Source organism: Rhea americana, unplaced genomic scaffold (genome assembly GCF_003343005.1).
Source record: "Rhea americana isolate MKP2758 unplaced genomic scaffold, rheAme1 scaffold_429, whole genome shotgun sequence".
Lineage (NCBI taxonomy): Eukaryota > Metazoa > Chordata > Aves > Rheiformes > Rheidae > Rhea > Rhea americana.
Genome location: NW_028186567.1, coordinates 226147 through 237124, shown reverse-complemented (window position 1 = coordinate 237124; position 10978 = coordinate 226147). Strand labels below are relative to the sequence as shown.

Below are 10978 nucleotides of genomic sequence, written 5' to 3'. Positions count from 1 at the left end.
TCGAGGTGGGAGGCCCGCGCGTCACAGCTCGTCCCCCCGCCCCCCCGCCGGCAGGGGGCGTGGTCAGGCGCGCGGCCTGGCGCCTGCGCCCTCTGCGGCGCTGCGGCCATTTTGCCCGTCTCGGCGCGGGCGGTAGGGGGAAGAGGGAGGGTGCTGCCGCTGCGGCTGCCGCCGCCGCCATTTTGTCGCGGGTGTTCGAGTGCGGCGGGAGCGGGCGGAGGGGACCGGAGCGAGTCCCGCACCGCGCCCACCCACCTGTCAGCTATCCAGCCAGCCCCCACCGGAGACCTGGCGACCGTCTGCTTCGGTAAGAGCGGCCAGCTCTGGCCGAGGCCTCTGCGGCCGAACCCGGGGTCGGCCGCCTCTCTGCGGGGTGGCCTCAGGCGATGGGTCCCCGCCGCGTGTGAGGGGAAATACGGCGCTTTCCCCTGGGCTCGTCCCCCACCCTCACCCCGGGACACCTCAGGAGGTGGCTCGGCTGGGGCCGGACCGGCAGGGCCAGGCCTCGCCCTGCTCCCCGGGCCCAGTGCTCGGCGGGCGCCGTCCRCCCCAGCTGCTCGGTGGGCTCCTGTCAGCGAGGTCTCCTTGCCAGCTATCGTGTGGAGTTCGCGTGGGCCGGGGAAAAACGCATATTTTGAGATACCTTTTATYTTCTCTGCCTTGGGAGGGGGAAGTGGTGCTGCACGCTATTAGCTCAATTTCTGAATGGACTGTAGAATCGTAAAAATGTTATTTGTTACTAGTAGCTTGAGGGTAAGTGCTTTTGCCAGTCATCTAAGCGCTAGATGCATTACTAATAAAAATGAGCCACGGTTAGCGGGTTTGAGCTGTGGTCTGTAACATTTTAAGTAGTAGTCATCACTGCTAAAACTGGCAGTCTGATCCAAAGATAATAGCAGCTGAGTTTAAATCCCTTTGCTGCTTTCATGAGCAATGTGACAACGTTTTGTATTAGAGAGCTGCATTGTGACCCCTGGTGAGTTGCCTATTAGATTATCACATTCTTAGAAGCTGAAGTAACTGTGCAAACATATGTAGGTTACCCCTGTCCTGCTCAGCTATGGCAATCAAAAGATAGTAAGAGGGGGRTGTGACTAATATTTTGAAAGTATATAGGTCTTCTGTAGGAAAAAGAAGTCTTTGAATAAGCTTCAGATTTTATCACTGAATGTTTGGTATGCATCTGTTTAAGATGGAAACCTGATTCTGTGTTTTACTGATGTTAACTGCTTAGAAGCTGTAGAAGTGTCACTAGGCACAGTACTAAACAAGATGTTTGGGTGCCATCTTGGCTGCTGATGGACTATATTTCTGCAGTATTACTTCTACCAACAGGAAATCTTTGCTTTCTGAAAAGAAAACCATAAGAGATAGCRTAACTTGTTAGTTTATTAAGCTTACTGTGTCATAATAATAGCCTGGGAAACTGGAGAAAAGCATCAATAGAGTATTATTTGCCAGGTTCTTGGCTCTTTCCGAAAAAAAAAAGATGAAAAGGAATGCAAGTTTTTGAATGTTTAACCAAGTAAATGCAAGTTCTCCTGCTGCTTTTTAAATCAGGCTCCTGTGTTTTGCAGATTCTCTTGATCTGAAGATGGCTGCACAGTCAGCACCGAAGGTTGTGCTAAAGAGCACCACCAAGATGTCTCTGAACGAGCGGTGAGGAAGCCAACAGCAGCTTCAGCTCATAAGATTTTTTTTTACTTAATTATCACTGTCTGGTTTCCAAAAACCAGCGTGGTTTCTGCCCTGTTTTAACCTCACTATAACAAGCAGATGGCTATGCACCTCTGTCTTAAACTGCAGCAAATGTGGTACTCAAGGTTAAAAGGGCAATTGTTGTGGAGAAATTTATCCATAGCAGTTAATATTATACTATTCAACACATAAATATGGTGGGATGTGTTATAACAAAAAAGAGGAACCTCACACCCTCCCTTTTTCTTCCACATGTTTTTACATTTATATAGTTAATACTGCAGTATGGTAGCATGTTACCTAAGCTGCAGTAGGCTTGCTGCTTTGTCCAAGGCAGACACACGTGTATGTGGTCTGGCCTGTAAGAGGCATGCAGCAGGCCATTAAACAAGCCCAAAGGCCCTTTAACAGTGTTTTGGGCCTTGTAAGAGGCAAATGCTTTGCTCCATCTCCATCTCTCTCTTTTCTTGGTGCTGATTTCTTTATTTCTTCTTTTGAATATCCTTCTGCTTTTCCATGCCATTACGCTTTTGTGGTTCTGTAATGACWACTAACAGTGGTGCATCAGTTTTATTTCGCTTTCTCACTAATCAGTCTYGGATTAACTATGTTAATATCATTAAGCCAGGGAAAAATGAATCATTTGTATGCAGTTCCTGTTCCAGCAAGTGCTGCAGTGAGATTTAGTTTGAACTGGTACTTGCCTTTTATCCTAGCAAAGAGGAATAGTGAGGTGCAGTGAATGCCTGCTTGCCTATTGTGGTTTGGTCAGTCCATATTATTCATTCTGTAGTGCTTTATTTTGCTGTCTTGAGTAGCTCCCAAGACCCAGTAGGAAGCTGATGGGTTGCTGCTAAGGAAGCTTACGATTTTGTTTTATGTTCTAGTCCCTATAGCTCATAAAGGCAGAAGGTTCTTCATGCGCCAAAGAAATTGCCAGATGAACTGGTTTTTGTAAATGAATACACTCAGAGGGTGGTGTGTCTTATGGCAGCACTTCCATGGTGTGCCAGAGACATACCAGTCTGTTCTCAGGGCAGTGTCTTTTATAAAGATGTCTTTTGGCATTGAGTCATTAAACGGTTTTCTAAACTTAAGGTTATTCTGGATTTTTCAGTCAGATTTCAGTTTGCTTTTCTACTGATTTGCAGTGTCCTTTCTCATCTGTCATGGTCATCTCTGCTTATTGCTTGTTTTCGTTCCTTCTTCCATTTCTAAAATCAGTAACCTAAAACTTTATCGCTTCTGAATTAATACACCACATCATTTCTAAGTTTCCAGTTCTTGCACATTTGTGGAAAACAAGGAATACGTAACTCACATATGATGTGACCCAAGTACCACTCTTTACATAAGGTTCATGGGATCTGGAGATCCAGTCTTGAGAACCATGAAATGCCAATAAATGTGTATAATAAAGCTTTATTTAAACACCCATTTTATTCGACCTTGAAGCTTTACTAACATGCTGAAGAACAAACAGCCGATGCCAGTGAATATTCGGGCTACCATGCAGCAGCAGCAGCAGCTAGCCAGTGCCAGAAACAGAAGACTGGCCCAGCAGATGGAGAATAGACCTTCTGTCCAGGCTGCTTTGAAACTTAAACAGGTGAGAGAAAGTATCGTATTCTAGTGCAGCCAGTTGATGATGCCTGTTGCCAGGTGATGGTTTTTCAGGATATGGTGGATTTTGAAAAACGTCCATGAAAATTAAAAGATGAGAGACATAGAAGGGGCTAACAGAAGATGCCATGTTTCACTTAAGTAATGATTTGTGACTTACAGTTAATATTACTGAGTTAATCATTTTTGTGTTGGCTGTTCATTTCTCCTCTCTATTTTTTCAGAGAAATGTTCTCATTTCTGAGTTTCTGGATCTGCTGAGTGCTTCATCTCTCAATCTAGCTGCAGTTGCAATTCCTGCAGATTGTTTCCAGTATTTACTATGAAGCTGAGGCTGGTTGCTCTCATCCCCAACACCACCCTCTCTTGGTGCACTCCCTTGATAGCAGCTGCCTGCAAGGAGCAGATGAAAAAACTCTGGTTTTGATTGCACGCACATACTAGAATTCAGGGCTTGCTTAAACTAAGAAATAGTGTAACATTCTCCTTATCATTCCATATTTGGTGATTAGTACTGTAGGTTACTGTGAGGCCCTCATTGGCTTTTGTCTGTAGGACAGAAGACAAATGCCTCTGGCTTCTCTGCTGTACTCAATGTGCTTATCCATAGCTCTGGACTTAGGGAAGATGGGGAGGGGATTGATGTGAGCAAAACCATGCAACAGCAGTAATTAAAAATAATGTACAGAAGAGACAATTAGCTATTTTACTAGAGTTTTTTCATTGTGAGACTGAAAGGATTATTGCAAATTGTAAACCTTTGGTTTAATTGGAAAAGCTGGAAAGATTCTCTGAAAATGTACGTGTAGGGCACAAACTTAAACCTGCAGGGAAGTGGTATGCAGCTGTGTACTGTGTTTAAATGGCAGCACTGCATGACTTGACTACAGTGGTAGTTAAATACAGTTTTCTACATTATCTAGCACACCAGTAGAAAGCCCTCAGAGGTTTTTAGCTGAGCTGCTTCATCAAATACCTGGAATATTTAAATCTGCCATACAGCTAGCATTGGGAACTCTGGTAAAGAGGAATGTAACTGCATTCTAAGATCTTTTGAGATTTCTGTTGGAAAACCAGACTGCAGTGCCAGTTATTCTTACAGAGTTTGTAAACAAATGCTGTGTAAGTGGGTAGTCTAAATGACTGTTTAAAAAAAAAAAAGTTGAAATTTTAAGAAAAAATGTCACAAGTGGTAAGTTAAACTGGATTCATAGTGTAAAGTGACTGCTTGCTAAAGTGAGGTGCTGTGGAAGAAAAGGAAAGAACTAACCATTGGACTTAGCTCTGCTACCTGTTTCATTTGTACATCTGGCATGGGTGCACTTCAGGATCTTCTAGAATTAAATACTGCCCCAAATTCTTCATAATTGCAAGGGAGGACTATGGAAGGGCCTTGTGGGGAAATCCAGTTAGGTTGTTCTTTGAAGATTGCAAGTTGCTTTGGTGCATAGTTTGTTTTTCCACAAGTAATATGCATGCTATTGCCAGGAATGCTACTTTTTTTTTTTTCTCTCCTTCTTTTTCCCCTTTGGGTGTGCTATGTGCAGAAGGGTAGAGGAACATTGATTTCAGTGATGTCACCTGTGCTTCAGAAAAGTACTACTACAAATTGCTGTGGAGCATTGGTTGTGCTAGCTTTGTGGGTTTATTTTATGCATCTTCTACATCTGTGTGCATATGTGCTTACATATACCTGCTGTGTTTATCTAAAATCTTTTATACTTACTGTGGTTCTAGACGTGCATTTACTTAGTAGCTGGGGCAAACCAAGACGCTACCATGCTGAGCACTTCTAGTAAAGCAGAAAGGCAAGCGCTCTTAGGTTCTTTCAGTGCAAAGTCCAACAACGTATCTTAAACTGCTGTGGTAAGTGATGTAAACTTAAGAACTGGATGCACATACTTTCCAGTTTCATTCTGCCAGCTAAGCTGGGGAAAAGAGATGCCAATATCTTAGACTGCTGCAGCTGTTGGAAAAGTGAATTAATGTCTTAAGCTCTGAGGCGGTGAAACTTAAATCTTATTACAGCTACAGAAGATACTGTTCTTAGAGGAACCAGTTCAGCTGTTCACTGACTTGGGTCAACTAGGCTTGTAAAGCTGTCAAACAGTCAATTTAAGTGAGTTTGAAACCTATGGTAAAGACTGATCTGTGTAGCCCTAACTACTTTGGACCAAGAATTGTAAAGGTTCCTACATGCTTCAGGGGGAGCTCTTCGTGAGGTTCAGCAGTTGCTACAGAGACTATAGCCTGCCATGCGAAGACAGACCAGATTGTTGATACCGGTGTATGTTAACATACTGAGATTTAAATTGGCAGTTTAGGTATCCTCGCATCAATTCTGGTACAGGCAGTTGAGGACAGGAGCAGCTATGCTGTCCCAAGGTAAGCCAGCTCTGCCTGTGAGATGGAGCCTGTGGTGTCTGGCTGTGCAGGGCACTAAGCTCCACTGTAAAAGCTGTACAAGCCAAGATCGTTATTGTGCTGTTGCTCCTGTGAGGATGACTTCCTCCTATATAGAGTTTTCTCTTTAAAGTGTGTGGAAACGTTCATGTGTTTCCTAGCAGTCCATTAGTCTTTGTGGAAGCATAGCCAGGAAAGGATTGTAGCGGTAGGTCAGTAGAGATGATGTTATGGCATGAGGTTGCACAAAAACCTGCCTCTTCAGAGCAGGTGATAAAGTTTGTTGTATACTAGGGATGGTAGTTACTTTCTGTCTCAGGAGATTACTTGAACTAATTGCTGATACTGCAATATTAGGCTGCCTTGTGGATTAAGTGTCTACGTTGATTTGTGCTGGGCAGCACCGCTGAAAATGGAGAAAAATACTTCAAGTTGTAGACTTCTTCCGGGAAAGGTCTTTGTTCGCTGACCTTCACAAATTATCCCTTAAGCGAGTTTGATTGTTTCCCTTTCTAGACTTGAGTATATTGTGGAGAGGTGGTGGCTCTTTATGTGCGTGCACACACTACAGACTTATTGCTGATCTGTGACACTTCTAGCTATACTGTTTCACATTATAAGTTTGGGATTGCTGCATGACTTTCCTGTTCTTTAAAAATCTATTCCAGAAGAGCTTAAAGCAGCGCCTCGGTAAAAGTAACATCCAGGCACGGTTAGGCCGACCAGCAGGACCGCTTGCTCGTGGAGCCATGGGAGGAAGAGGAATATCTATGGGGCAGAGAGGCTTGCCACGAGGAGCCATGCGTGGTGGGCGTGGAGCAAGAGCCCTGCTAAGAGGAGGAATCCCACTCAGAGGTGAGTACTGAGCAATCACAATTCAGCTACATGTGTGAGCAGACAGTGATGCCATCCTCCTTTACAGCTTGACTGATTCTTTTGTCTTCTGACCATTGCTTAATACAACATCTTGCTCAATGTTAAAAAGTTCTTTGTCTGACTTGGATTCCTTTACTCTGTTGAAGGTCAGAGTCTGCTTCGGGGAGGACGTGGTATATCCCCAAGGATGGGCCTGAGAAGAGGTGGCATTAGAGGTCGTGGTGGCCCTGGAAGAGGTGGTCTAGGCAGAGGAGCCATGGGCCGTGGAGGTCTTGGTGGCAGAGGTTAGTGTGCACAAACTTCAGGAGTGAGAACATTGCTGCTGAGTTAAGTCAGAATAAATTTTAATTCTTACTTTCCTGTTTCAGGTTAGCATATGTAAGTACATCCAGACTTAAAACCTCTCCATTCTTGAAGTGGAAGTGTAGTACTAAAGGAGGGCTTCCTTTTCTGAAGCATTTTAGCAAGCATTGTGCCTAAATAAGGCTGTTTCACTGTTGCCAGAAGGGTTTTGAGGAGTGTCAGTGAAGTTGTCTGCTGCTGCAGATAGCACTATAGCTGCTTAATGCTTTGAATAGTAGTAGAAACAGTATTTTCCTGAATTGAAGAAGACTGCACTGTCTTTTCACATTTGAAAGAGCAAATTATATCTAGCCTCTGTAAACCATAAGGCTTTTAATATAGCTACTGGGTGATGGGGAAGACTAATACAGGAGAAAACCTGAATTCCTACATGCCAGCGAACAGCTTCCTTGATGATTATTCAAATTCAGACTTCAAATTTAAGTTGTTGATATGAAGCAAGTCTTGGGTAAATAAACTCTTCACTGTCAACAACGGAGAAGGGTTGGAGTAAGCTAGGCGTATAGGAGGAAGTACAGAAGACAGCTGCTGATGGTAGGATTGTTATTGCTTTGCACAGATGTTTGTTTAGAACATTAGCCAAATGCTCTTTCTGTTAAGCAAAAGTCGTGTGACTGAGATTGCTGTAACTCCTAGAAACATTTGGCCAATCTTCAGGAACGTGCATTTTCCTTGACAATTTTAGTTTGTAGCTTTAGCTATATTTTTTAGCCTGATGAATGAATACTCACCAATGTGGTCTCTTGCTGTCCTGCTTCAGAAGTAGTCTGAAACTGGCTCTAAATTTGAAGTATTTGTAGTAAAATTTTGCTTGTAATACTTGGGAGCATTACCACTTTGCCAAAAACTTGTAGCTGTCTCACGGGTCTGAAGGCATTGGATGACAAGGATGACCAGAAAGAAAAACATGCAAAGTGTAGGTGGAAATGGAATACAAGCAGGTGAGATGGTAGTATGAGCTGAGAGCGTAGCAGATAGTTGTGGATCAAATGTCCATTTGGGTTTATAGATCGAAACAGAAGCAGCCTGGAGAGCGACTTTAACTCAGCAAAAACTGCACTGCCCAGGCTTTGGAGACAGACTGGAGTAGCTCCTTAAGTGGTACTATGTATGACTTTAGCTTAGAGATGCTGAAGCAGCACTTGCAAGCGTGCTGTGCTGTCCAGGCTCTGAGGAGCGACTGCAGTAGCTCTTCTGGAGGAACACAACTCTGCCAGACCCTGAGGCTCTATGTGGTGTAGTATGTAACTGTCATCTTGTCTCATTGTAAGGTCGTGGCATGGCAGGCCGGGGAAGAGGGGGCTTTGGAGGTCGTGGCAGAGGCAGAGGACGAGGAAGAGGATCAGCACGTCCTGCGTTGACCAAGGAGCAGCTGGACAACCAATTAGATGCTTACATGTCTAAAACAAAAGGACACCTCGATGCTGAGCTGGATGCTTACATGGCTCAGACAGACCCAGAAACAAACGACTGAAGGTCATTCTGAGAGACTGTTGTCAAAGTTAGTGTGTATGTCAATACCCATAAGCTAAAAATGGAAACCCTGATTCATGCTGGAAGGACCCACAGGAATAGGGAGCAGCCCTGTTCTACCAAGAGATCAGATGTTAGTGTGTTCCTCTAACATTTTGATACTATGTGTTGTATGAAACTTTTTGATTGTTTCTTTTTATATTTTTTTCCTAACTACTCCAGACAAGAATGTGACAGATCTGTTGCAGTTAATCCACTGACATCAATGCTGGCATGTGTTCAATACTCCAACCAAGCAGCACTGGTTACTAAGGTTCTTTTTAATGTGCATGAAGGGAAACACTGCATGCATGCCACAGTCTGTGCTGCTTTAGGTGAAGTGCTCATTGGTGCTGAATATAAGGTGTGGGGTCATGTGTTTGTGCCTCTTACACTTCATGGTTACGTTTTGGGATAGGCATTATCCCTTAGTGTGACTGAATGGTCAAGTCCTACACCTGCAGTTTTGTTTTGACCCTTCTGAAGCAAGCCTACCAAAACTCCTCCCAGCAGGGCTAACAGTTAAGTGAGGTTTTAGGTATAGTGCTCTTCTGTAGATATTGCCAAGCTTATTGTTTGTACCAAAAGTTCCTCTTTGTTGATAGCTAGCATTCTGTTAATAAGTAGTGCAGAGGACTTTCAGGCTGAAGGCTTTTTTTGGTTTGTTTGTTTTAGATAAAGTTTGAATTTCTGTTGTATCATGTTTTGAATGGATGGCACCAGTGGTTTCTGTATGCTGATCTGGAAAAGAACAGATCTTTATTTAAAGAAATTAGAAGCAGGAACATAAAATACACCTTGTGAAAGAAAATCATGGTAGAACTGTCTCTTTAAAACATGGGGTCCAAAATCCATTTGTTAATGAATGCTGTTACCTTTCGGTGTAACTAAAACTGAATCTTCAAATCAGACCAACTCTGTGTGCACTTAACCCAGATTGGTTTTGGAAATTAAGAAGGGGTCTGCTCCTCCCCCTGTCCTGAAGTTTTAAGTTCAGCCATTCTGTGAACTGTTCCAGTTTCAATGGAATCTTGTATTTCTGGTTTGTTGTAACAAAGAAATAATTATAAAAATGATGTGGACTTTTTTTTTCTCTTCCCCTTTCCCCCCTTGAAATGTTGCAAATCAATGTAGTGCCTTTTGCTGCTGGTCTCTGATCCGGTACCCTGGGATGAATCTGCTTTACAGGGAGCAAAAGGAAGCCAGTGAGCTTATGTCCTCCACTGCAAGACTGAGACATCACAACCACTCTTTGGAATGTGCTCCGGAACAGAGCAGTCCCTAATCTGCGCCTTCATCTGCGCTGGCTGGGAGGTGGCAGAGCCTGGCTGCAACACGAAACCTCGGTTCTCCTGAGGTGGGAGTGGTCAGCCCTTGCTGCTTCACAGCGTCCGCATGCAGGATATTGCTCATCTGCTGCTCCTGGCACAGGGAATACAGTACAAAGGGCTGGTGAATAGCTGCTCGCTCCTCCTCGACAACCCCTTGCGTCTGGGTATTGTAACCGCTCTAGCTGGCGGTGCTGTTGGTGCTGCAGACGTGCTCGTTTCCTTACCCTCTCCTGCACGCTGATGCAGCTCCCTGGGTGGAAGTGCAGGTCGCCTTCCARTCAGCTGTGCTCTCAGAGGGCTGTTCTGCTAAATGGCCCTATCTGAAAAGGCAGGGAGAGCCTCTGTGGCCGTCTCAAATTTTTTGCTTACAAAGATGAAAAGCTTCACGAGATGCTTTTAATGTTGCCTGCTTAGGAGAGGAGCTTTTAGCATCTGCTGCTGGAGCTGAGATGTGGAACCTTCCAAAATTATCAGGACACTTTCAAGGGATAAGAGTAGCTTCAGGGAGTCTATTTGCTAGATGTGCTGCTGTGTCCACCTTTATGGTTACACTGTTCCCTACTCTAAGGAGGACCCTGAGCTGCTGATACTTCCCTGCATTTTCCTGAAATACCTGTTAACACTTTCACCAAAACACCATGTTTTGGTCTCYTTCCTGAATTACACTTCCTCAGCCAAGTCTTAATGTTTGTAGATGTGAGTGCTCCGAAGAAACTGGGTAGTTAAAAATGATGGGAAATGAGAGGTGGGGAAAGTACTTGGGGCAAAGGCAGAGCTCAAAAGCTTACGCAAAACGCTCGCGGTGCGCTGTGAATCTGACTTCGGCCGCTGGATGGTGCTTGACTGCCTCGGAGCCCCGCAGCCGAGCATCTCCCGGGGCTCTYGGCTGCTTGCTGTGTCTGTTTCATTAGGCGCTGCGGATGAAGGCATCTCCCTGGCTCTTGCAAGCGCCTGTGTCGTGTTACTCTCCTGCGTGCTGGCTCCAGCGAGAGCCCCCGAGCGTGGGGAGCCTCGGGTCCTCCTCGGAGACCTTCAGCCGAGGCAGCAGGGCAGGTTTCAGGGGAGCAGTCCGCGCCGGGAGGGGGTGCGCGCCCTCGCGCTCCCCCCCCGCCGGGGCGCTGTGCGGGGCCGTGCCCCGGCTTCGCCTGCGGGCAGCGGGCGGCGGGAAGGGG

General features: G+C 45.1%; 1 protein-coding gene across 2 annotated transcripts; it reads left to right on the top strand.

Moving 5' to 3' along the window:
- Positions 1 to 101: 101 nt before the first annotated feature.
- Positions 102 to 9549, top strand: CHTOP (chromatin target of PRMT1). 2 transcript variants are annotated; one of them, XM_085315393.1, is made up of 6 exons: positions 102 to 307; positions 1578 to 1659; positions 3154 to 3307; positions 6396 to 6579; positions 6747 to 6884; positions 8235 to 9549. In XM_085315393.1, exons 2-6 carry the CDS (start codon positions 1595 to 1597, stop codon positions 8435 to 8437), a joined length of 744 nt encoding a protein of 247 aa, XP_085171519.1. In that variant the 5' UTR covers positions 102 to 307; positions 1578 to 1594; the 3' UTR covers positions 8438 to 9549. The 2 variants fall into 2 exon arrangements, with proteins under 2 accessions (XP_085171519.1, XP_085171518.1); XM_085315392.1 differs by having other exon boundaries at positions 103 to 307; positions 6393 to 6579.
- Positions 9550 to 10978: the final 1429 nt, after the last annotated feature.

Bases quoted from the DNA above. Each gene is read 5' to 3' on its own strand.
- CHTOP (XM_085315392.1), top strand. From the start codon at position 1,595: ATGGCTGCACAGTCAGCACCGAAGGTTGTGCTAAAGAGCACCACCAAG. The intron at 3,308-6,392 runs GTGAGAGAAAGT...AATCTATTCCAG, and splicing joins CTGCTTTGAAACTTAAACAG to AAGAGCTTAAAGCAGCGCCT. The intron at 6,885-8,234 runs GTTAGTGTGCAC...TCTCATTGTAAG, and splicing joins TGGAGGTCTTGGTGGCAGAG to GTCGTGGCATGGCAGGCCGG.